This window comes from Dermacentor variabilis, chromosome 2, assembly GCF_050947875.1.
Source record: "Dermacentor variabilis isolate Ectoservices chromosome 2, ASM5094787v1, whole genome shotgun sequence".
In the NCBI taxonomy this organism is placed as follows: Eukaryota; Metazoa; Arthropoda; class Arachnida; order Ixodida; family Ixodidae; genus Dermacentor; species Dermacentor variabilis.
In genome coordinates this window covers 6,974,355-7,000,992 of record NC_134569.1, presented here as the reverse complement: position 1 = coordinate 7,000,992, position 26,638 = coordinate 6,974,355, and the positions used below count along the sequence as shown (strand labels likewise).

At 45.0% G+C, this 26,638-nt stretch overlaps 1 protein-coding gene across 2 annotated transcripts in view; it reads right to left on the bottom strand.

Moving 5' to 3' along the window:
- mmd (disintegrin and metalloproteinase domain-containing protein mind-meld) overlaps positions 1-26,638 on the bottom strand; it is a 235,908-nt gene that overhangs the window by 51,023 nt on the left and 158,247 nt on the right. For both annotated transcript variants that reach the window (XM_075679576.1, XM_075679577.1), the window contains one exon: positions 16,185-16,370. In XM_075679576.1, coding sequence (XP_075535691.1) covers positions 16,185-16,370 — 186 coding nt within the window. The remainder of the gene's footprint in view (positions 1-16,184; positions 16,371-26,638) is intronic.

The window sequence follows — 26,638 nt, the reverse complement described above, 5'->3', positions numbered from 1 at the left end:
GCTAAAAGTAGCTAAATGGTTTTCAGAAAATAGACTAGCCCTAAATACTGATAAAACTAAGTATATCATATTTGACTCTAACAGGAAAATGCTAGACTACAGTGAGTTCACTTGGACTCTAGCGCACCGAACTCTGGATTGTGTTGATTCATTTAAATATTTAGGTGTTGCTTTAGACAGTCACTTGCACCGGAGAGAACAAATTAGTATTGTCTGTAGAAAACTCGCTTTCAGCTGTTACACACTGGCCCGTGCCCGGCAATATTTTCCTCGTGCTTTGCTTCACTGCATATACTTTCCTTTGTTTCATACCCACATGAGCTATGGTTGTGAAATATGGGGCCTAACATATAAAACTTACTTAACACCTATAGTGCAGTTGCAAAAACACACCCTAAGAATACTAACATTTTACTCTGTTCATCACCCAAGTAGCGTTCTGTTTACTGACCTTCGTATTCTTTCTTTCCCAGCGTTAAGAAATTATAAGATCACTTGTTTAGTTCACAAAATACTGAACACCAACTTTCCCTTACCCAACACCATATTTAACTTCCCACGTGCAAACACCAGGCAAGCAACTAACTTTAACTTAAACCTTCCTTATTGCAGCAATGTATACGGTGAATGACTAATAGAGTTCTTTGGCGCTGTAACTTGGAACACTGTGCCTGTGGAAATAAAAGTAACCAGAAATTTTGATCTTGTATGTAAACGCTTCTTCTTGTCTAGCCAAACGTAATAGCTCTTCCTTAAAAAAAAAAGTACTTGTTCATGTAAAAAATGTTCTTACTCATTGAGCAGATATGTATTTGGTTGACCTGCATATGTACTTTTGTGTATTAGACCAGCTACTAGCCACATAGGCTATTGGTCCAACTATTTTTGTACACCCATTACTTGACTTGTTTAAATAAAGCTCACTTTTTGATTGATTGATTGATTGATAGTAGTAACACATAAATACCCAAGAAAGTGGATGGGGAAACCGCGCCGTGGTAGCTGAATTGGTTAGAGCATTGCACGCATAATGTGAAGACGTGGGATCGTTCCCCACCTGTGGCAAGTTGTTCTTTCACCCATTTTTGTTGCCATTAATTTAACTTCTTTAATTCAATTAGTAAGTACAAGTAGTTTCCCCTATGTTTTCCTCGGTATCTGTTTGTTAGCTTTTCATGATATGGTCAGTGGACAAGGTATTTCGTGAGGCCTGTCACGCTGCTTGTTAGATGAACATTTTTGTTCCAAATATTTTTCAGGGATAAGGGATAATACTTTTCAGGGAAAGTCCCAGGGATAAGGGCTCTCACTTGACGTTTCTGCAAAATAGGTTTTCTAACTGGGAGAAAGCTCCTATGAGATTTAAAGGTCATGAGGCCTCGAATCTGCACCGTGCAGCCATGAGCAGAACCTCAGCTGTGAAAAGGGGGGTGAATGTAGCAACAGCTTGTGTAATTCAGAAGCAAAAAGAATGGAAGGTGCAAGAAAAGCGCTGACGGTGACATTATCTTCATTGCAGTACTTAGCATGCCAGGGATTGGCAGTATGTGGTCACAATAATGCAGAGAGTAATGTAGGACAGCTTCTGGAACTTCATGCCAATGACATTCCAGAACTGCAATCATGGCTTTCTTTAACCAAGTACAGGTGGCTCTCCCATGACATTTTAAATGAAATGTTAAAAATTTTGGCTCGTGATATTCTCCGGTCACTCACAAATGAGGTTCGTGAAACCGGGCACTATACCGCCATCATGGATGAGACGGCAGACATATCTGCCAAGGAGCAAGTGTCAATCTGCTTTCGTATTGTCCAAGATAACGTTGAAACACATGAGCTGTTCTGTGTATTTTTATAACACCGTGGATACTAGTGCGGCCAGTCTTTTTGCCCTTCTGAAGGATGTCCTCTGCCATTTTAATCTTTGCATTGATAATTGTTATGGGCAATGCTATGACAGTGCTGCAAATATGAGAGGACAGCACGGTGGGCTGCAAGCCCTCATGCAACAGAAGGAGCTGCGAGCACTGTACGTACGCTGTCTTGCACACATACTTAACCTGGTGCGGCAGGACATGAGTCAGAAAGTGGAAACATGTCGCGATTTCTCGGGCATGATATCAGAAATTATAAACGTTTTTACGTGCTTTCCAAAGCGGCTACATATGTTCCAGACATTTCAGAAAGAAGATGAGAGTGTTAAACTTGCGCAAGTTCTGTCCCACAAGGTGGACGCTAAGGGCCACTTCTCTGAAGTTGATTGTTCAGCACTGTAGTCACCCGATCTCGTTTCTTCATGGCCTAGCATCAGAAAAACGGAATTATGCCGGAGCCAAAGTGAGTGGATTTTTTAAAGGTCTGTCAAATTTGACACATATTTCATCCTCAAGCTTCTGACACTTGTGTTTTCGTGATTAAAAATGGTAAGTACTGCATTGCAGAAAGCAGCACTGAGGTTTGATCAAGCAAAAAAAAAAATAGTCAAGGCCGTCAGGGAGAGTCTTAGCGGATTTAGTAAGGAAGGATTTTGCTGATTTGGAATGAGACACATGCAGAGGCGCGTGAATTAGAACTGAACATTAAAGAGAAAGGAGCTCCTGTGCCAAGGCAAAAAATGACTCCAAGATGGTATAGCGACAGATCTGTACCTCCCATATTTCCTTCAGCCGAGGGCATGTACCACCAACGGTTCCATGAGGTGTTGGACACAGCAGATTCCTCGCTGGATGAATCGTATCTGCCAGAAATGTGGCAGAACATGACACAGATTCTGACTGGGAATGGTGACAGCACGTACCTTTTGAAGTTATACGGGCAAGATCTTGAGCCCGAACGGCTAAACGTTCACCACAGTATGCTTGTAGACATAGCAAGGCAGTGCAACACACCCTTGAAAATGTTTCAGGATGTTGTAGAGATGCTTTCACATGATAAGTGTGAGCAGCTGCGAGATCTTTTGCTCGAGGTGACTAAGCTTGTCAAAATTGCTTCGACTATCCCAGTCATGTCATGCACATCTGAGAGATCATTTTTATGCCTCCGTGTCGCGTCAAAACACACCTCAGGTAAACAATGGGACAAGCGCGGTTAAATCGGACAGCAGTTCTCCAGGGCACAAGGAGCTTGCTTGCAAAATAAATCTCAGTGACACCGTGGTCGAGTTTATTCAGAGATCAGCTGTGAGTCAAAACACATTCTCGATTAATTATGCGGTAATCTTTGTATAAAATGGCAGTGAACTTCATCACAGTATAATGCGCCAGCTTTATTCAAACTGTCACAGCCCCTGACCTTAATTTATTCCCGCCCGTAAAACCTGCATTTTGACACTTTGTTATTACAACCTTGGCCTTTTCAGTATTGTTGTTGTCTTTTTTGTTTTGTATCAAGTTCGATAGTTTGTTTACATTTTTGAAAGGTGGAGAGTTAATGATCTGTCTTTAGATTTTATATTGTTACCTTATTGTGGAAATGTTTGTACTGTCCAGTGCTTCTTACAAACAAAGGGTTTGTAATGAGTTTGTAATATTTGAATTGTTAGCTTGTTGAGGAAATGTTCATCTTGCTCTGTGTTTTCTCTCATTTTGACTAAGGGCATTATGAATGTATACCAAGAATTTACGTGCTTTTCAGTTTCTTTTTCATTTATTTATTTAGTATCTTAAGAACCATGCGGTCATTATTTTTAGCATATTCACTTGACTTTAGAAACAACTAACACTGATGTTTATACATATATTGCCTCTCCTCTGCCTGTATATGTCTCTTGCCAAAGAGCATGCACGGGGGGGGGAGTGACAAATGAGAAAATAGAGGGTGCGAATTAGGCCCCAGATCCTTCCCCCTCAGCGGATTGAAAACTCGGTGCCTATGTGTCGAGGTTGAAGAGCACCAGCTGTATCGCAGTGGACGGACGTTCCGTTGGTGACCAGCTCACTGGCGAAAAAATAATCAGGTTGTGCATGCAGCAGTGAAAGGCGTGCATCAGATGAAGGTGCACGGCCATGGCCATGCTGCAAAGGAAGTGTTGAGGCCTTTGCCACTGCGAGTGCTAACGAGATAACAAGAATTGCAGCTTCTGCACTGCTCTTGTGCAAACTAGAAACAGGATTTGCTCATTCCTCTAGTAAATAAAAGCACGTTGATGTAGTAAGCATTCGTTATTGTTTTCTTGATACCACCGGTAATTTGACATTCGGTTAATTCGGACATATTTTTTTCTTTTTTTGGGTTCCATGAAATCCGAATCAATGAGGGTTTTACTGTATATCTCTCTGACATGCTATATATATTCAAGCAAAATTTGAGTCCCTAATGTACCGCCAGTGGTTCAAGGAAAATCGGTAAAATATTATGGCAGATACTATTAACCTGAACAAAAAATCTACGATGATGAGCTTGAAATTCACCTCCTCCAGTGCACTACATCTGCAGGCTAGGAGTGACGCCTGCCCCCAGCAAAAGATGCCGAGAGCGAGTGGGGCTATACTAATCCAGGTACAACCAAATTAGCAATACCCACTAAGTTTCAACAAGACACTCCATCACCAGAACAGGAATTGGCCTCCCTGGTGCAGTATTCGGCCACTCCCTCCCCAAATGACTCACTCAATTACCCAATGGCCCTCAGACCCCAGCAGCTGCGGAGCACCTGACTAAGGCGGCGGTCAGACCTGTAACGCAGCAGAGGGTGCTAGGAATTTCTGAGTCTGGACAGGCCGTCAATGGAAACTGACCCTTGCAATGTTTTAACACCCGAACCCTCTCGAGTGAGGCTAGCTTAGCAGGACTCTTTGAGGAACTACCAGACATTGTTTGGGATATCATCGGCCTTAATGAGATTAGAAGAACTTGTGAGGCTTATACACTGCTGAATAACGGACACGTCCTCTGCTATAGAGGTCTCCTAGATAAGAAGCAATACGGGGTAAGATTCCTAATCCATAAGGACATAGCGGGCAACATTGACAAATTCAACAGCATTAATGAGAGGGTAGATGCAGTCATAATCAAACTTAATAGGAAGTATAGATTAAGGGCAGTACAAGCCTATGCTCCAACATCCAGCCACGACGATGAGGAAGTAGATAAGTTTTATGAAGATGTTGAATTAGCGATGAGAAAAGGGCAAACTCGGTATACTGTAGTAATGGGCGACTTCAACGCAAAAGTGGCGAAACAGCAGGCTGGCGAACAAGCAATTGGTAACTGCGGTGTCAATTCTAGGAATGCTAGAGAAGAGATGCTGGTAGAATTCACAGAAAGAAATAAGCTTCGAATAATGAACACCTTTTTCAGGAAGCGTAGCAACAGAAAGTGGACCTGGAAAAGCCCTAATGGTGAAACAAGAAATGAAATTGACTTCATACGTTCTGCTAATCCCAGCATAGTGCAGGATGGAGAAGTGATAGGTAGGGTAAAGTGCAGTGATCACAGCTTAGTGAGGGCTAGGATTCACCTCAATTTGAAGAGAGAAAGAGCAAAATTGGTCAAGAAGAAACAGGTCAACCTAGAGGCAGTAAGGGTAAAAGCAGACAAATTCAGGCTGGTACTTGCAAACAAATATGCAGCCTTAGAACAGAGAGATGATGATGACATAGAGCTAATGAGTGAAACCGTAACTAGGCTGGCTTTAGAGGCAGCAATTGAAGTGGGAGGCAAGGCACCAAGGCAACCAGTAGGCAAGCTCTCCCAACTAACAAAGGACCTAATAAAGAAACGACAAAGAATGAAAGTGTCCAACTTAAGAAATAAGATAGAATTTGTGGAACTCTCAAAACTGATCAACAAAGCGAAAATAAGTGATATTCGAAACTATAACGTGAGAAAGACTGAAGAAGTCGTAAAAAATGGACGCAGCTTGAAATGAGTGAGAAAGAAACTTGGCATAGGACAAGCCAAGATGTATGCACTGGAACATAAGCAGGGTAATATCATCAGCGACCTCGAAGATATAGTAAAAGAAGTGGAACAACCAGGCACGTACCCAGGATTATTTTTCGGCGGGGGGGCCCAACCCAAGGTAACTTTTCTATGCCAATGAGGGGGGTACCTTTACTAGTACAAATGTGAATAATGCCTACCATTCGCCATAAGTACGTGTAAACCCACAAAAGAGAAATGAAATAAGGTGTATTTAACACGTACGCCCATACACATACATAAGGAGAGGTGCGATACACCTCTCCTCTACTTGGCAAACAAACAACCACGTCAAATGGACTCGCACAAGAAAGAAGCCCAGAAAGAACACTGCTAAGAACAAGTAAAGAAACAAAAGTGTAAAATAAATATTACTTTAGTAGGATAGAACTTAAAAGAACAGCAGCTGGCAAAAAAGGCACACAGACCATGCGGAGTTACGCTACTGCGCCAGCCAATCATGGAAGCAAACAAAATTGTCGTCATACGGTCTTTTCAAAATGGCGTCGTACTTGATACCTCCGGAGCGTCTGCTGTTCTTGAAGAGTCTTTTCATCGGCGGAAGCAATGAGGTGTGCAACAGACATGGACAAAATGTATGGAGTCTTCAAAAGTCTGCGGTGCAGTTTATTTCTCTGCTGCACCCGTTTTATTCATGAAACTTCACTGCCAACTGAAGTGAAACTTCACAACAAATAGTTGTAGAGAAGCAAGCACGTTATTTCAGTTCAATAAAGAATTAGGCATTCGTCATTCCACTATAATAGGCGAGGGAAAGGCATAAAATTACATGCTATTATGTTTTTTTTTTGTAGTTACCACCTTATTTGGGCAACAGAAAAAGTTTTGAAGTACAAATTATTTGCAGGCTCGCAGAGGAACAGTGGCTGGGCGGTTATGAGGGCATGAGCGGGGCTTCATTGCAGACTTAAGCTGCATCCGACTATAGTAGCGTTTTTTTAATTAGCTCTGGAAGAATTATACAGAAATATATATTTGCGGAACAATCACAGTTCTTTTGGATCCCTCGTTTACTGCTCTACCAAGTTAAGTCCCAAAACTGACCCGTATTGTTATTTGGGAAGTTGCGTAATGATGCGTGGCCGCCAGTCGTGTACAACCGCGTATGGTACAGGAAACTGCGATTCTAGACGTACTGTGCTCATTGTCGAAGGTTAGAAAAACACCTACATAAGCATAGCAGAGAAGTGGCTACGTTAGGCAGCACTAATGCTAACTGTAGAAGCGTCATTCAGAACACACGGAATTGTCCTCCAGTTCCGGCGGCGTTTTTTCTACTTCCTTTTTAAATAAAAAGATGTTAAACCATAAATATTTTCATAAAAAATGGTTAAATTTGTTAATTTTCGATTTTCCTTCCTGTTTGGCTGTTGCCTTGGCTCTCTCCCTTAGTAGATAGCTTAATTTTTCAAATCCTTGCGACTCTATTGTCCATTTGGCAATTTTGCATGAAAAGAACTGTACAATTAGGGAAAAACTAGACGAGTTAACGGGTTACAGTCATATTGCCTATGAGTTTAAGGGTTATTGCAGCATTTGATGATGGACGCTGTCTCGCATTATTTTTTTTTCCACCTTATCTAACCTCTATCACGGATATATGGTTCCGAGGAAGTAATGAAACAAAAAGAAAAGTTAAACGTAATTGGCATTTTCTCTAGCCGCAACTCGTTCCACGTGCATACAGATCGACGAGCTGACCACAAACTCAATCCCTTTCCTGTCCCCTGGATCAGTCTAAATGAAGAAGGTTGAACTGATGAAGCAACAACGATGCACATGATCATTGAATAGACGGTGACAACTGAATGCATCTTGAGTTAATCGCGCGGGCACCGCATTGATGAGGAAACCAGCCTTCTCATTCCAGGAGACGCCGATAACTACCTCCATCCAAAAGGAGGGGAAAAGGCAGCAAAATGTTGACCGCCGAATAGCTGTCAAGTCTCAACATTGATTTGGCGGCGCTTTAGGAATGTGTGTGTGAAGTGGTGGCATGGGCCCGGGCCCCCCCTTGGGTATGTGCTTGAGCGGAAGAATTCTATACTGACCTGTACAATACCCAGAGGAGTCAGGATGCCTCCATTAGCAACAGTAATGAACAGGATACAGAAACTCCTATAACAAGCAATGAGATCAGAAGGGCCTTGCGAGACATGAAACGAGGAAGGGCGGCAGAAGAAAATGGAATAACAGTCGATTTAATCAAAGATGGGGGAGACATAATGCTTGGAAAACTGGCGGCTTTCTATACGAAGTGTCTATCGACTGCAAAGGTCCCAGAAAACTGGAAGAATGCAAACATTATACTAATCCACAAAAAGGGAGACGTTAAAGAATTGAAAAATTATAGGCCCATTAGCTTACTAGCTTACTCCCAGTATTATATAAAACATTTACCAAAATAATCTCTAATAGAATAAGGGCAACACTGGACTTCAGTCAACCAAGAGAACAGGCTGACTTCAGGAAGGGATACTCCACAATGGATCACTTCCATGTCATTAATCAGGTTATTGAGAAATCCGCAGAGTACAATAAGCCACTCTATATGGCTTTCATACATTACGAAAAGGCATTTTATTCAGTAGAGATGCCAGCAGTCATAGAGGCATTATGTAACCAAGGAGTACAGAGCGCTTACGTAAATACCCTGGAAAATATAGCTTGGAAAGCAAGGAGATGCCTATAAAGAAAGGGGCCAGACAGGGAGAAACAATCTCTCCAATGCTATTCACTGCGTGCTTGGAAGAAGTATTCAAGCTATTAAACTGGGAAGGCTTAGGAGTAAGGATCAACGGTGAATATCTTGGCAACCTTTGGTTTGCCATTGACATTGTTCTATTCAGCAACAATGCAGAAGGGTTACAACAAATGATCGAGGACCTTAACAGAGCGAGTGTAAGAGTGGAGTTGAAGATTAATATGCAGAAGACAAAGATAATGATGAATAGCCGGGCAAAGGAACAAGAGTTTAGGATTGCCAGCCAGCCTCTAAAGTCTGTGAAGCAGTATGTTTACCTAGGTCAATTAATCACAGGGAACCCCAATCATGAGAAGGAAATTCATAGAAGAATAAAAATGGGTTGGATCGCATATGGTAGACATTGTCAGCTACTGACTGGAAGCTTACCATTATCACTGAAAAGGAAGGTGTACAATCAGTGCATTTTACCAGTGCTGACATATGGGGCAGGGTCTTGGAGACTGACAAAGAAGCTTGAGAACAAGTTAAGGACTGCGCAAAGAGTGATGTAATGAAGGTTGCAAGGCATAACGTTAAGAGACAGAAAGAGAGCGGTTTGGATTGGAGAGCAAACGGGTATAGACAATATTCTAATTGACATCAAGAGAAAAAAATGGCGCTGGGCAGGTCATGTAATGTGCAGATTAGATAACCGTTGGACCATTAGGGTGACAGAATGGGTACCAAGAGAAGGGAAGTGCAGTAGAGGATGGCAGAAGACTAGGTGGAGCGATGAAATAAGGAAATGCGTGGGTGCTAGTTGGAGTCGGTTGGTGCAGGTCAGGGGTAATTGGAGATCGCAGGGAGAGGCCTTCGTCCTGCAGTGGACATAAAACAGGCTGATGATGATGATAATGAAAAATCTAAATGCTGCTCTTCATTACTGATATGAAACTATGATTATCTCTTATTTACAGACTCAGCTTATAATTATGCTATTATTGGTATTAACAATTTCGTTACTTCATGACATTATACTCATTCCAGTGGCTTCCTATTGGGACCAACTGATGTATTGAACCTTGTAAAAGCCTATTGACATTATAGTACTAGTTCCAATTTCATACAAATTCCAACAATGACAATTACCTTTGTCTAGCAGAACTGGTTGCTGGGCAAATTGGTAAACCTTCTACCTTTGTCTGCTGCTACAATTTACAAGGCCACAAAGCTTTATCTGTAATGGTCCTGATTGGTGGTAGGATATAGTTCTATTTGCCTATCAGCAAGCACTATCACACTGTGTAGGCACTAATACAAATTTTCAAGATAAATATAGACTAATATGTACCCCATGCAAATTTCTATTGGACTGGCAGAGAGCAATAAAGAATTTTGCATATAAACCTCCTATATAGAGTCAAATCTCATTAATTCAGTGGTCCCGTCAAAGTTATGTGGATTCCAATGGACAATAGCGCCTGGTAATTCGAACGTGCAAGCATTTGCGATGGTTAATTTGAACCTCCCGTGCTCTGACAATGCTCTCAGCAGTGCCCCAGATCACAAGGTGTCGCCTCCGACCCCGCCATAGAGGATGAGCTTATGACACTGGGCTGCGTGGGGGAAGTGGTGGAAATGTTCTTTTCTTTCAATGGGCAAGGTCGCCATTTCTGCGTTGCGCTGTAATGCCCCAGCCACACTAGTGGCAAAACACATGCCGCGGGAAGGATCGGTCCCGGACTGATTTTTTGCGGATTGCTGCGATGGCAGGCTCACCCCGAGCGGAGGAGACCAATGAGAGCGGCCCCTACAATGACGCACGCGCGAGAAACTGGTGTCATGCGGACCCACCCAACCACTCTATTCGTACTGGCATCTGGTTCAGCTCGACCACTTGTTTTGCACTATCGTCTGCTTGCGTCAGCTCTTGCTCATGCTTGTTTTGGTCTCGTTGACGCTTGTTGTCTTACAATGATGAGTCTAAACTGAGACGTCCCAGTGGAAAAGTTGTTGGAGACAGTGCACCATATCCAATTCTGTATGAAAAGACAGACCCTGAATACAAGGATGTGAAGGCGACACCCAGTATCTCATTTTCCTTGCATTTTTTAACACATCGACGCCGAAACAGAAGGGAGCACACCAACATGTTTATGATCAGCGGCAACAACTTCGTCATCTTAGTAAGACATGACTCAAGCTAAGAATGCAGGACGAAGAACGTAAATACAATGCCAATCTGTCAGCAGACGAAGGAAAAAGTGCGTGAGCACGCAGAGGGAAGCAGCGTTGGAGACCCAATCCGGCCTCAGCAACTCCGCTGCTTTGATGGCAGTCTTAGGTGGCAGAGGTAATTAGTGCCATCTATCAAGCTGACAGGAAAGCAAATCCACTTCCTTCCCGCCCTTCCTCGAAACTATGCTCCCCTAGCTCTCCCTCTCAACTCCCTCATAACTCCCTCGCCTTCAACGCCCTCCACACGCACCCGCCTCCGCATCGGCCTGGCACCAACTTAGCCCTCTCCCTGAAGTTTCGTCTTCTGCCGTTATCAGGGAGGGAAGCGAGTGTTTGTTGGTGTGGGCAGTTTCGTGGTCCTTGTTCGCTGTGTGCTTGTATGCCCTGATATTTCACGACTCACACCGTTAGTGCTTTAGTGCACAAATACTTCAAGAGCAAGTCCTTTTTTTAATTCGAACTTCTTTTCATTCGAACAAATTTTCGCGCCCCTTCAAGTTCGAATGATCGAGATTCAACTGTATCATACTAGTGAAGTATTATGCAGTTCAGACCACTTATAAGATATAACGTAACCATGTATAGTGCAAGACTGCAGCCTAACCAGCACTGTCTCGCCGAGAGTTGGCAACCAGAGCTGCGGCACGATTAATGCCAAGTCAATGAAATGCTCCGCTGTGGCTGTACAGCACGTAGAGAGCAAAGGCCTTGACAACAAAAAAGAGGGTGGGTGATTCCACGAGAGATCAACACGGGTCAAAAATTTAATATTTTAGATTTCATTGAATATTTGATATTTCATGCGGATATCACTCGTTAGCACTAAAGTGAACGTGGCTTCTTTTCCAAATGAATATCTTAGGAGGAAAAAATAACCGAATTCTTCAGTGTGCAGGTGCCTATTTAATGCACAAGGCATTTTCACGAATTCACAACGATGTGAAATACAACATGTTACAGCTACAAAGAATATATTTTTGTGTTTAAAACCTAGATGTAAAGAAGGGTCAGCCAGCACTGTTTCAGGCTTCCCTGCAAAACGGAAGTGTTTTAGAAAAATTCCTTAATTTGCTACAATCTTCAAAAGTTGCTATATTTACAATTTTTTATCAACTAAACCAATACATGTAGCCTTTTGAAATTTGCTGGAGTGCTAGACCTTAACCCATTCAACAATTGTGGTGAATATTCTTGCTGTATCACAAATTACCATTTCTACAATTCGCCTCAAATTTGAAGTTTTGACAAAAATGAACGCTATTAAAAATAAAAAAAAAACATCGTAAATTTTTCTCAATATCTCGTAAACAACTGTTCACAGGCATGTGAATAAGAATATTAAAAACCATGTTGCATTATTTTGTTTGTAATCACAATACAGGTGGTAGAATTGAGAGCTTTGCCAGAATGCAGCAAGGTGCTAAGAAAAAGGGACACCGGGGTAAAAAGAGCGTGCATAAGGCTCTGACTTGCCTAAACTTGACCGTTATTGCGACGTAAAGCCAGTGTTGACTTTATAATTAATACTTCTGCATAAAAGTGCATTTAGCACACTACTTATTCGCTTGAATGGGAATAAAGAAGCGTCAACATAACCATTAGGTGGCTCATTTTATTTAACAGCAAGTGCGTGTGCCTTGCAGCGTGAGTGAGTGAGTGAGTGAAGTAACTTTATTTTGGTCCAGAGAAGACGCAGGGAAGACCCCGCGTCTTCTCTTCTCTTATATGCCGCATAGAGGCAGGGAGAGGGCACAAGGAACTTCGAGCATGGCCGATGTATACGCTAAGAAAAGCTTGATCCTTTTACAATTACTAGCAGCAGTGCGAGACACTAATACAACGCGATCGAAATTGGTGGCGTCAGGCTCGCTTAACCAAATGTGCCAAGACCGCATGCCTGGAACACGTGGCAAAAATTTCCACTGGTTCTTTTTGAGGCGGCGAAAGTTCTCTACTGCGTCCACATCTGCATAGAGCAGTTTTAAGTTTTTCAGCGTTGCGGTCATCTGCGCCACCATTTCAGAGGCTGACCTAATGACTGTAGTGCTGTCTGCTTTGAGATTGTACAGCTAAGCTTGGTGCTTTACTAAGCCACTAAAACCATCGCAAGCGTTTTTGCCATGTTCTGTGGCCGAAAAAAGCAACTTTGTTGACGCATGCTTCTTCTGTAACAGCTAGTAAAGCTGATACTTGTTTTTTAAATGGCTACTTGCACCGTCAGACACTTATGTAACATGTTTGTCAAGGTGAAGTTCTTCCTTCATGCACTCATAGATTTTTTCCAGTGCAAAGCAAGTGTGTGCAGCATCATGACATACGTCATCACTGATGACAGCAAAACATTGAATGGACCCTCTACTCGTGATGACACACGTAAATAGCGAGACCTGTTTTTTGTGCCAATGGTATGATTGTACGTCGTTCAGTACAACAGCTGTCCAATTCTCTGCAAAGTCAAAGGCACGGGATCCGTGCTGTTGATTCCGTTTGGCGTGGTGTATTGCTGATGCTTGAATGCCCCTTATATAATCATGGGTGATCCACTTGACAAGCCATACACCAAGCTCCTGGAGAAAGGTAGTGACAGGTAGAGACAAAGGTAGAGGCAGCCTGTGCTGTCTTTTTGACGAGGTCGCTATTTTCCCACACCGCATTGTTTACCTCTGTCGCTTCAGGGATTCCCAAAGTTGTAGTAGTTAAAGCATCCTCATTTGCACAATAATCACAATCGCCCAGGAAACAATCGGGCTTGGGCGAGGTGCAAAGACATAGTTCTTTAAAGTGGATAATTGTGTAGGCACCTTCAGTGAGCTCTTTTAGCGTGGAAACACACTGTGTGGCATTGGTGCAATACATGCAAAGGTACACTTCTTGTTGTGGAGCAAGAAGAACCCAATTAGGCCGGAGAGAATAAAACTTTGAGAGCCCAATAGATGTATCCAGATTGGCTTCCTTAAAGAAACGATATGTCTCCTGTACCGAGCGGGTCATGAACCTCTTGGCAGCATACTGTTTGTTTCCATCAATCGAAACAGATACTACATATGTTTTGTTGGGACTCTGCCGAGAACATCCATGCTCGTCTTTGGTATAATATTCTACAGCAGTCTAGACGTCTGTTGGGTTCAATCGTGTTCTCTCAGGCGCATCTGGTGCTAACCATATTCCACATTTCTCGCGCAACGTCAGGATTTGTATATCATGTAGGCTGACAAATTTGGAATGAGAGCTTGAACTTTTCAACACTCCAGTTGGCTTGGCAGCAGAGTCAACAAGTGCATTCGCTCTTGATACGAAGACCACATATCATAGGCTTCTATAAAGTTGGTGAACCATTCGGTGCACATGCCATATTTGGTACCTGAAGGGTCCAAATGGCGCTTGCACTCTACGAAGTGAGACTTGGACCTTGCAGTGCCACCGAGTTGAATTTGCTTTAGCACCGGGCGAGAGTTCCTTAGTCACGAATCTGACTTCTGCTGATGAACGTGAGGCAAAGTTTCAAGTTGATGCAGGCACTTCTTCCTACCTCCCAGTTCGTCTTGAATTCATCGCCTCCCGTGGATTCACTTCCCATTCTTCTACACTCTACCAACTTGATCAAAAGAAACGATTTTTACAGCAGCCGCATCTGAAAGCATGAACTGAATATGGGCGCCAATGATGGCCGAGGAGAGGCATGACTCCACGAATTTATGTCAGAAATTCAGACATATTAGAAGGGCGTGGTTGAAATAATAATTCCAGTTTACCAAAACTGCCTGTACGTCGCAATTACGGTCAAGTTTAGGCAACTCAGAGCCTTATGCACGCTCTTTTTACCCTGGTGTCCCTTTATCTTAGCACCTTGCTGCATTCTGGCAAAGTTCTCAATTCTACCACCTGTATTGTGATTACAAACAAAATAATGCAACATGTTTTTTAATAATCTTATTCACGTGCGTGTGAACAGTTTACGAGATTTTGAGAAAAATTTATGACATTTTTTTTATTTTGATTTTTAAATAGCATTTATTTTTGTCAAAACTTCAAATTTGAGGCGAATTGTAGAAATGATAATTTGTGATACAGCAAGAATATCCAGCACAATTGTTGAATAGGTTAAGGTCTCGCAGCCCAGCAAATTTCAAAAGGCTACATGTATTGGTTTAGTTGATAAAAAATAGTAAATATAACAACTTTTGAAGATTGTAGCAAATTAAGGAATTTTTCTAAAACATTTCCGTTTTACACGGAAGCCTGAAACAGTGCTGGCTGACCCTTCTTTACGTCTAGGTTTTACACACAAGGATGTATTCTTTGTAGCTGTAACATATTGTATTTCACATCGTTGTGAATTTGTGAAAATGCCTTGTGCATTGAGTAGGCACCTCCACACTGAGGAATCTCATTATTTTTTTCCTTCTAAAATATTCATTTGGCAAAGAAGCCACGTTCACTTCAGTGCTACCTAGTGATATGCGCATAAAACATAAAATATTCAATGAAATCTAAAATATGAAATTTTTGACCTGTGTTGATCTCTCGTGGAATCACCCGGTAGCAATTGCATGGGCAACACTCGAATGACAGCAGCTTGGTTCATGATCATTATGTTTTTGACATTGCGCATGCACACGGATCAAGTGTACAAAATTTTAATTACCCTTCTCCAGTGGTTCTCTGGAGTTGGTGGCAGTGCTGCAGGTCCTTGGAGTCTTAACGTTTGTAAGATTAGATGGATGCAAACATCCTGCACACTTCAATTCTTGGATGCACGCAGCTGCTTGGTCTACATGTCCTGCATGCGCGCAGCCTTTGAAAAATATTTCAGTTCGCATTATATCCACACTATAAGCGGTACCACATTATAGTGCAGTACCGCTTATAGTGTGGATATTTGCAATTCAGGTGACTTATGTTATAAGCAGTCTACATTACATCAAATACTTACTATTTACTAGACTAATACCAATCCATATTAAAATTTTCACTAGAATCCTGTGCGAAAATATATGCCATTCAGCTGGGTCACATTCTATGTGTGACGATTGTGCAAAATCCTGTGAGGGAAAAGAAAGACACCTGAAAACCTGTCTCAGTTATTGTTACACCTTAAGCTAGGGCTACAGACCTGAAGTTGTATGAAGTGTTTCAAGAGGGAATGACTGAAACCCATTGGAGAGAGTGAGCACGTCAATCGGTGCAAGCAAGTCAGCGGCCTTCTTTTATGATGAATGTGCAGGTGCCCTCAAAATTGTGATGCCGGTGGACACCACGGAACAGAGCAGGGACAAAGCAAACAGGGCAAACGAGGTGCCACCTGCTGGGCCAGTACCTGTAGGAAGGCATGCTCCCGAAGGTGATGATGCGGCTGTCGAGGGTGGTCGAGGCATGGTGGCCAGGAGGAAGAGCATCCTCGTGTTCTTTCTTGGCACCTGGCACAGCCACTGGTGCCTTGTGTCGGGCTGAGCCTTTCTTGGGTGCCCCTGGGGCCTGCTCTAGCTTGGGCATGGTACTCCGCCTGCAGAGTGCAGTTGAGTGTTGTGTCACAAGGTTTCACCATTTTTAATTTCGATGTAACAGTTGTGTGGCACCCTATCTCCCTGTGATGGCATCCAAATGTTTATAATCAATAACTGCTTTCCATTAAACATTCTTCTCTTCACTCTTCAGCAGCGTCTGCTTGCCTCTGCATTACCTGGCCAGCAGTGTTCTTGTTCAACAGTTTGGACCTCCTTGCCAGCTGTGGCAGTGACACCACATTGGTGACAAGGATGAAGAACAGAAATGTGAAACAAACATGTAAGTCGCTCAGCAACTACTTCCTACTGCAACTGCCTGGCACTCTATGCATTTTCTCTGTCGGCTGTGCCCTGGCTTAAGACATTCCATTATTGTCATTACACCTACTCCTCACCTCTGCTGCCGCATTCCGCCATGATCTCGTCTGCTGCTCTCACAGCCTTGCTTCCACGACCATTCCCCCACTGCTTTTCCTGCAAACACCTGGTTCACAGCCTACTGCTAAAACTGGCCTGACACCTGTTTTGTTTATTCAGTAACGCCAAAATACGCCACAGAATTCCTTACAGCTCTGTATGTAAGCAGTAAAGGTTTTCCTGATGATCCCGTGATGGATGATAATCCACTGTTCAAGCCAAAGCACTTTGAAATTTCTCTTTCAGAAAAAGGCATTCAGCAGTTGTGTTCATCAGTCTGCTACCCTCAAGCTAATGGGCAGATGGATAGGTTTAACAGGGTATTAAGGCAACATACATTCACTTTGCTAAATTGGAATGACCTCCTATAAAATGAGCTTTATCTCAGTACCCAGCCAACAACAATATTTCTCTGCCAGACTCCTACATGATGAATCTGAATGATAGAGTACAGCTCAAGGGGATGGTCGGGACCAATGTCAGAAAGCTCCCCAAGCATACTCTTCCAAGTGTAAACGTTCTAAGTGTTGCTAGAAGCCAAAAGCAAAGTTCAAGGACTACACTACATATGTAAGGAAGATAACGAATGTGTGCACAGAGTCAGCAGCATCGGCAGCATCAAGCGCGCGGCAGAGGCTCGAGCTTGGGAACTGCTCGGTGCATCCTAGAACCGGCGGTTGCTACGAACCCCAATAAATCTCCTTTATAAATGGTGGAGCCGTGCGGAGTAATGTTCCACTCTACCATCCTGGAACTCCATTCTCGGACGCTACCCTCTGCCGTGCCAGACGCCGACCAGGAGACTCTTCCATCGCCCCCCGTCCTTTGCGCTGGCACCGTTTGCCAGCGGGAACCTCCTATCCTCAGCGGAACCCACGACAACGACATTGAAGAGTGGCTGTCGTCCTACGAACGGGTGAGCATTCACAACAAATGGAATGACTCGGACAAACTGGCTTACGTATCATTCTACCTCGCGGGCGTGGCCAGTCTCTGGTTCAGAAATCATGAGAGGGATATCCGAACGTGGTCGGCGTTCAAGACGTCGATTACAGAAGTATTTGACCGACCCGCCATCAGGAAACTCCGAGCCGAGCAGCGTTTGCGTACACGCGCACAGGACACACGTGAGACATTCACCAGTTATATAGAAGACGTTCTAGATTTGTGCAGGCGCGTGAACGCTGCCATGACGGAAGCGGAAAAGATCAAGCATGTCATGAAGGGAATCGATGATGACGCTTTCCAGATGCTTCTGGCCAAGGACCCACGCACTGTTGGCGACGTCATCAGCTTGTGCCAGAGCTATGATGAATTACGTAAGCAGTGAGCTCTGACAAGGCGACATCCCACACCAAATGCAGCGTCACTCTGCAGCCTAACCACCATCCCAGAACAAGCCTCCCTGATAACACAAATCAAGGAGTTCATCCGCAAAGAAGTCGCACGACAGCTATCTCTGGTGTCTATCACTCAGGAGTCTGCCAGCACTTTGCCGTCTCATCTCCGTAACATGATCTATGAAGAAGTCGCGGAAGCGCTTCCGGCTGTTCACCAGCAGGATGTCGTGACTACACCAGTCACTTATGCTGCGGTTGCTGCAATGGCCCCTCGCACTGTGCCCATGCATCACTTCCAGCAGCCTGTGCACTGCCCTCCCTCTCCCATCCCCTAGACCACCACTGGCATCGCTAACCCGTGGCGTACGCCGAACAATTGCCCTATATGCTTCGCATGTAGGTATCCCGGTCATGTCGCAAGGTTCTGCCGCCGTTGATCACAGGCGTTCAATGACGATCGCTGAGCGCCCTATGTGCCGCCTGATCCAAATGCACCTTACGGACCCTTCGACCCATCACCAGCTCGCTCCCAGACTGATCGCTGTCCTCGCTTCGAACGCCTCCGGTCACCCTCCCCAGATCGCCGATCGCTTTCCCCTATGCGTCGACGACCCGTCTCTAACGAAGAGGGAAACTAGACGACGCAGTTTCTGAGGCAAGAACTGCGCAAGTGTCAACATGCCGAAGTCCTCCTCATTTACCTGCTAATGTCATTGATGTGTTTATCGAAGATGTCGCTACAGTCGCCCTCGTCGATACCGGTGCCGCTATTTCAGTTATGTATGCCAGGTTTTGCCGTTCGCTTCGTAAAGTGACGACGTCTCTGTCTGGATTGTCACTCCGAACGGCGAATGCTCAACCTATTCGCCCTACCGCTGCTTGTACTGCCCGTGTGACCATACAGGATGTTTTGTACACGACTGACTTCATAGTTCTTTCATCGTGCTCCCACGCCGTTATTCTAGGATGGGATTTTCTCTCACGCCACAATGCCATCATCAATTGCCCTCGGGCTGAGATTGAACTTTTCCACCTTGGTGACCTGGCCTCCGTCGATGCTCAACCTGCCGCTAAAATTGTCGTGAAAGAAGACACCTGTATTCCCCCATGCTCTTCAGTATTCGTACCAGTCTTCTGTAGTACCATATCCGATGGGAAGGTCTTCTTCATGCCCTCTCATCGCTTTGTTACCCGAAAAGCACTTCCTTTGCCCTTTGCAGCTCTTGACCTTGCTGCTGGTGTCAGCACAATGCCCATTTACAATCATCTTTCATCGCCGCTATCACTGCTCAGCCGCGAATGCCTTGGTTACGTCAAGTCAGTCAATTCAACACAAATTGCCTCCATCCTTGACGAAGTGCCTCCTACTGCCATCCATGAACTGAGTGCCCTCTCCGTACCCGACTCAACATGGACTGGTGTGTTCAGCCCATTTATCGCCGAAGATCTGACGCATTCGCAGCGATCTCAACTTCTCGCAATCCTTCAGCACTTCCACCGTTCTTTCGGTGTTGCGCAAACATCTCTTGGCCGTGCATCGACGGTCGAGCATTACATCGACACTGGCTCTCATTGCTGCGACAAAGACCATATCGCATGTCCGCTATGGAACGTCGCGTCATTGCAGACCAGGTCGATGACATGCTCCGTCGAGGCGTCATTCAACCTTCCCAAAGCCCATGGGCCTCTCTCGTGGTCCTCGTCACAAAAAAAAGACGGTTCCATCCGCTTCTGTGTTGATTTTCGATGGTTGAACAAGATCACGCTGAAGGATGTCTACCCATTACCACGCATCGACGATGCTCTGGACTGTTTGCAGGGAGCTGAGTTCTTTTCTTCGCTGGTTTCGTGGTCAGGCTACTGGCAGGTTCCAATGGCAGAGTCAGATTGCCTGAAAACTGCCTTTGTTACATCAGACGGCTTGTATGAATTCACCGTCATGCCTTTCGGATTTTGCAATGCACCTGCTAAGTTCGAAAGAATGATGGATAATGTTCTGTGTGGCCTCAAATGGAAAATCTGTCTTTGCTATCTTGACGACATTGTGGCGTTCGCCCCTGATTTCGCAATGCATCTGCTCCGCCTCCAGCACGTACTCACTTGCTTGACCAACGCCAGGTTGCAACTTAACCTGAAGAAGTGTCGATTTGCTGTTCGTCAGCTCACGATTTTAGGCCATGTGTCAAAGGAGGGCATTCGCCCGGATCCCGAGAAGCTATGTGCTGTTACCGTGTTCCCCAAACCTACCACTATGAAGGAGCTACGCAGTTTTATCGGCCTCTGCTCTTACTTCCGGCGATTCGGTCGAAACTTTGCGTCAATTATATTGCCTCTCACGCAGCTCCTTGGTAGTGCTAGAGATCTCTCATCATGGTCTCCAGCATGTGACGACGCCTTCACAACCTTGCGCCGTCTTCTCACGACGCCACCCATTCTTCGCCATTCTGACCCTCAAGCGCCAACTGAAATCCATACCGATGCAAGCGGTGTAGGCCTTGGCACTGTGTTGGCACAGCGTCAACCTGGCCACACAGAATACGTCGTCGCATACGCGAGTCGCACGTTAACCAAGGCGGAGACCAATTACAGCATCACAGAAAAGGAGTGTTTGGCCATTGTGTAGACGCTTGGCAAGTTTCGCCCATATTTATACGGCCGATCGTTTGACATAGTGACCGACCACCACGCACTATGTTGGCTGTCGACACTCAAAGATCCATAGGGCCGCCTTGCCCGCTGGGCATTGCGAATCCAAGAATATGATATCCGCGTGGTTTACCGTTCCAGGCGAAAGCACTCTGACGCTGACGTGCTATCCTGATCACCACTTCCCCCGAAGGCCAGTCACGACTCCTCCTGCGAGTGCACATTATCCTCTCTGGATGTTGACACTATCGCTGCTGCACAGCGTAATGATCCCTGGACTGCATCTCTGCTCGACCTTCTCTCGGATACGTCGAAAGTTCCAGCATCACGTATGCTTCAGCGCCAAGTTCCTCATTTTGCGATTCGTGACCAGTTACTATATCGACGCAACTATGCCCCAGAGGAATGCAGCTGGTTACTCGTCATTCCGAGAATCTTGCAATCAGAGCTCTGCTCCTCGTTCCACATCGACCCTCAGTGTGGCCGCGCATGAGTCTTCAAGACCTACGAAAGACTTTGACACTGCTATTACTGGCGGGGAATGTACAGTTTTGCTCGAAAGTTCGTCCGCTCTTGTCATGAGTGCCAACGCCGCAAAGCACCACTGCGCAACTCCACCAGTGAACTCCAGCCTTTGCAATGCCCATCCCAACCCTTTGATGGCGTGGGCATAGATCTCTACGGGCCACTTCCGTTGATTGCTGCCGGCAACAGGTGGATAATCGTTGCGGTAGACCATTTAACCCGTTATGCGGAGACTGCTGCTCTACCAAATGCTGCAGCGCAGGAGGTCACCAATTTCATACTTTGCCGTTTTCTCCTTCGTCATGGAGGTCCATGTGAACTTTTAAGCGACAGAGGCCGTGCCTTCTTATTTGAAGTCATCGAACAACTGCTTGCTGAATGCACTATTGTCCATCATAAATGCACTGCTTATCACCCACAGACTAACGGTACCATGGAACGCTTTAATTAAACTCTTGGTGACATGCTCGCCATGTATGTCTCACCTGATCACTCTGATTGGGACTTAGTTCTTCGGTTTGTCACCTACGCCTACAACACCGCGACTCAGGCCACTACCGGATTCTAACCCTTTTACCTCCTTTACGGCCGTCATCCTTCGCACACAATCGACACCATTCTGCCCTACTAGCCGGACACATCTGAATGCCTGCCGATCTTGAAAGCCGCCAGACACGCCGAGGAATGTCACCAGCTGGCCCGCTGATTCACCTCGGACAACCAGAACCATCAAAAAGCTGTTCACGATGCCCAGAACGTGACTCCCACTTTTCTCCCTGGCGCTCCCGTCTGGTTGTTAGTGCCACATCGCACACCTGGGCTCGCTTCAAAACTCCTTCTGAAGTACGACAGGCCATACCGCGTTCTTGAGAGAACATCACCCATTAATTTACTGGTTGAGCCGCTAACGTCGCCGTCCGACATGCGACGTCGTAACCGTGACGTCATTCACGTTCAGCGTCTCAAGCCGTATCACCATTCTACCGTTTTTCCAGAAAACTAAGTCGCCAGGATGGCTCCTTTATTTCCGCGGGGCCATTGTAAGGAAGATAACGAATGTGCGTACAGAGTCGGCAGCATCGGCAGCATCAAGTGCGCAGCAGAGGCTCGAGCTCGGGAACTGCTCAGTGCATCCTAAAACCGGCGGTCGCTACGAACCCCAATAAATATACTTTATACATAGTTCTTATAATGCTTGAAAAGTCGTGACTTATAATTAAGTTGTTTTTCTTGGCACATGTGTGTACTGGTTGTCTGTTGTGTATCATTTGAGTTATTTCGGGGAAGAACAAGAATATACAAAATAAGCACCTGTCATTAAACACTGTTTAAGGAAAGACATGATCTCCATAGTCAAAACTTCTTGTCATGCACCTGTGCTATGAGCATAGGTTGGCAGCCACTCTGTCACACTCGCTCATCAATATTTTCGTAGGCTATGCACTCAGTCAGCCTATGTGCACTCATCATGTCAGCACTCACCCATGTTCCTACTCACACTCACCAACACTTACTCGCATTCACAGTCACTTCCATTCACCCTGACCGACACCTACTCACGCCCTTTCGTACTTACTCACACTTGCCAACAGCCACTCACGTTCATGCATGTACACTCAAAATCACTATCAGTGACTTTCGTTCATACTCACATTAACCAGCACTCACTACTGTTCTTATTCATGTCCACACAAACATATTGGCATTCGCTCTCATTCATGTTACCATCCACCCATGACCTTCCTCGCTTACTAACGCTCTATCTCACGCCTGTGAAATAGTTATGAATTGAGTATTAGTCGGTGTCATAGGTCGGCATACTCCCGCCACGCTCATTTCACAAGTGAGGGAGGGAGCGTTAACGACAAAGGGTGTGGTTGAATATGAGATGTACGGCAGTGAGTGGCGGTGATTTCGAGGGGACATGAGTATATGAAGTGAGTCGGCAAGTGGAGTGTACATGAGTGAATGCCAATGAGTGGGAGTGAACACAGGTATGAATGTGAGTGGGTGCCTGCAAGTGTGAAGGAAAGTGACAATGAATGGGCGTGTGTGTTGGTGAGTATAAGTGGGCGTTAGCAGGAACATGAATGAGTACAGATGAGTGTGAGCAAGTCGCATAGCCTGCGAAAAAATTGGTGGGTGAGTGTGAGCAGAGTATGCACTTATGCGGCCGACCTATGGTCAGTGCATACTTTTGAGTGAGTGTGCCAACCTATGGCACACTTGCATCTGGGGTTGTGAGCATGCCCTAAGGCATACTCACAGATGTGGCTGCTCTCTGATTACAGTGCTAACTACTTTTTAACTAAGTAGCCCTACTGTTCCAGTTTAAATGTTAAGGTTTTATTCTCACATATAACATAATAGTTCACATCTTGAATGCTTCTTAATAAACTGCTAATGGTTTAACTACAGTGCTTCCTTCCATGCCAGCTCTGGGCAACAACAATGCATTTATACGATTTTCTTGTACACTTGTGAAAATGTATATATAGTCTTCTCCTAGTCTTAATTTCTTTCAGCGGGGATGATGTTCTGTCATAAGTTTTTACCAGTTTCGGCTTACACTTGACAGTTGTCGAATAGAAGCCCTAGCGTCTATTCTCTGTCACAACTTGTGACATCAACTGAATGTGTGTATATAATCAATAACCGTGTTTCATTAAACATTCTTCTCCATACTCTCTGGATGTGTCTGCTTACCTCCACAATGCCCAGCCAGTGAGATCGTTTGTTCGGCCAATTGGGCCAGCCACATCAGCAACACCACATTTACATAATTCTGCCATTAATCAGATTTTTTATCTCTGACGTTCATGTTGCTTAAAGGGACACTAAAGGTTACTATTAAGTCAACGTCGACTGTTGAAATACCATCACAGAAACCTCGAAACGCTTGTTTCGTGGCAAGGAGAGACTTATTTTAAGAGAAAATGCGTTCTGAAGCGTCCGCGTACCTCTAGCGCAGTTCAAATCGCCCGCCCTCCGATCGAGGAGTACTGACATCATGGTCTGATAGTGACGTTGCGCCATCGGTGAGTAGAATGGCGTCCGCAGACGGCGCTACGGCTTTTCTGCGCAAAACGCGAACGCGCGGCCAGAAACAGAGCCAAGACAGAGCCGACAGCAGAGCGAAAGCGGGAGTATGGTGGCTAGCGGAAGGAGAAACGAATTACGTCCCACATTACGTCCCACGGCACACGGAGAGTCCGTTTTCGTTAAACTATAGGCTGCGGCGAGCTCGCAGCGTGGTCTATGAGAAGCGACGAGCCTTTTCGCACTCGTAACAGGGCATAAAAATGTGCGAATAGACGCAAAACTTGGCCTAGAAACGTGCTTCGCCACAGCCAGGGCTCAATACGACCCAAGCTGGCACGACCCAGATGTCGTTTCCCGCACCGCCACCAGGCGCCGCTACTATACCTCAAACTCATACCTCATACCTCAGCATACCTCATACCTCAGCATTGAGGGAGGTGGTGAGCAAAATGCTAGTGGATGGTAAAGTACCTGACGAATGGAGGCTAAGTAGGATGAGAATGATATATAAGTGAAAGGGGGACAAAGCTGACATAAATAACTACCGGCCTATAACAGTGACGTCAGTGGTTTACAGGGTGGTTATGCAGATTATAAAGGACAGACTGCAGGCATGGGTAGAGAACGAGGGGGTACTCGGAGAGCTACAAAATGGGTTCCGGAAGCATAGGAGGCTAGAAGACAATCTGTTCTCGCTAACACAGTGCATTGAAATAGCTGAAAAGGAACACAGACCCCTATGGCTGGCTTTTTTGGACATCAAGGGAGCCTATGACAGTGTACTTCAAGAGGGCTTGTGGGGCATTCTGGAAACTTTAGGAGTGCAAGATGGAGTAACCAATTTCTTAAAAGATATCTATAAAGGTAACCGGGTGATTATACAATGGGAAAAGCAGGTTTCGGAGCCTGTGATGATTCGGCGGGGGCTTAGGCAGGGGTGCCCATTGTCACCTCTGATGTTTATGCTGTACCTACAAGGTCTAGAGGCCAAAATACAGCAAAGCGGACTCGGCTTCAACCTATCATTTCTCAAGCAAGGAAAATTGATTGAACAGTCATTGCCAGGACTGATATACGCGGATGATATTGTATTAATGGCTGACAATGCAGAAGATTTGCAGGAATTAATGGACATATGTGGTACAGAAGGAGACAGGTTAGGCTTGAAGTTTAGCAAAGAAAAATCAGCAGTCATGATTTTTAATGATAACAGTTGCGGCGAGCATAAGATACAGGAGGCCACGCTGGAGATAGTCGATAAATACAAGTACCTTGGGGTGTGGATAAATAATGGCATTGAGTATCTGACAGAGTACGAAAAATATCTGACGACTAAAGGTAACAGAAGTGCAGCGATTATGAAGAGTAGGGCACTGTGGAACTACAATAGGTACGAGGTAGTACGAGGGATATGGAAGGGGGTAATGGTACCAGGCCTGACTTTTGCCAATGCAGTTCTATGTATTAGAACAGAGACCCGGCAACAGTTGGAAATTAGGCAACGTGGTGTGGGTAGGCTCGCTCTGGGAGCACATGGCAAGACACCAAATCTTGGAGTGCAGGGGGATCTGGGATGGTCTTCTTTCGAGGGCAGAGAGGCTAGTAGCAAGATAGCATTTGAGGAGCGATTGAGAAAAATGGGGGAAATTCGGTGGGCTAGGAAGGTTTTCAGTTACTTATACACGAGGAATGTTGACACGAGGTGGAGGAAGCGAACTAGAAAATTGACAAGCAAATACTTGGGCAGTAGCGGGGGAACAAGTAAGGAATCATCTGTCAAGAAAAAGGTTAAGGAGGCAGAGAGGGGTATGTGGAGTACAGAGATGCAAACCAAATCGGCATTGGAGACATACAGGACGTTTAAGCAAGAAATAGCCAAAGAAAATATTTACGATAACTCTAAGGGAAGCTCATTGTTGTTCGAAGCCAGGACAGGTGTACTGAGGACTAAAACGTACCGAGCCAGATACCAGGAGATAGATTTGGTGTGCGAGGCGTGTAGAGAGGAGGAGGAAACGGCGGAACACGTGATACTTGCTTGTAAACAACTTCACCCTGCAGTTGAATCTAACGGGGAACTATTCAAAGCCTTGGGTTTTAAAGACAGTGAAAGTAGAATAGACTTTGAACAGGTAGAAATAACTAAACGGAGGCTATCTGATTGGTGGACAATATCAACGCAAAAGTAAAGGAGTAAATACATAGGTATGCATGCATATAGAACCATTAAAGGCTAGGTGGCGCGCGCCGCCGCTGCCCGATTCAAAGGGTTGAGCCACAATCATCCATCCATCCAT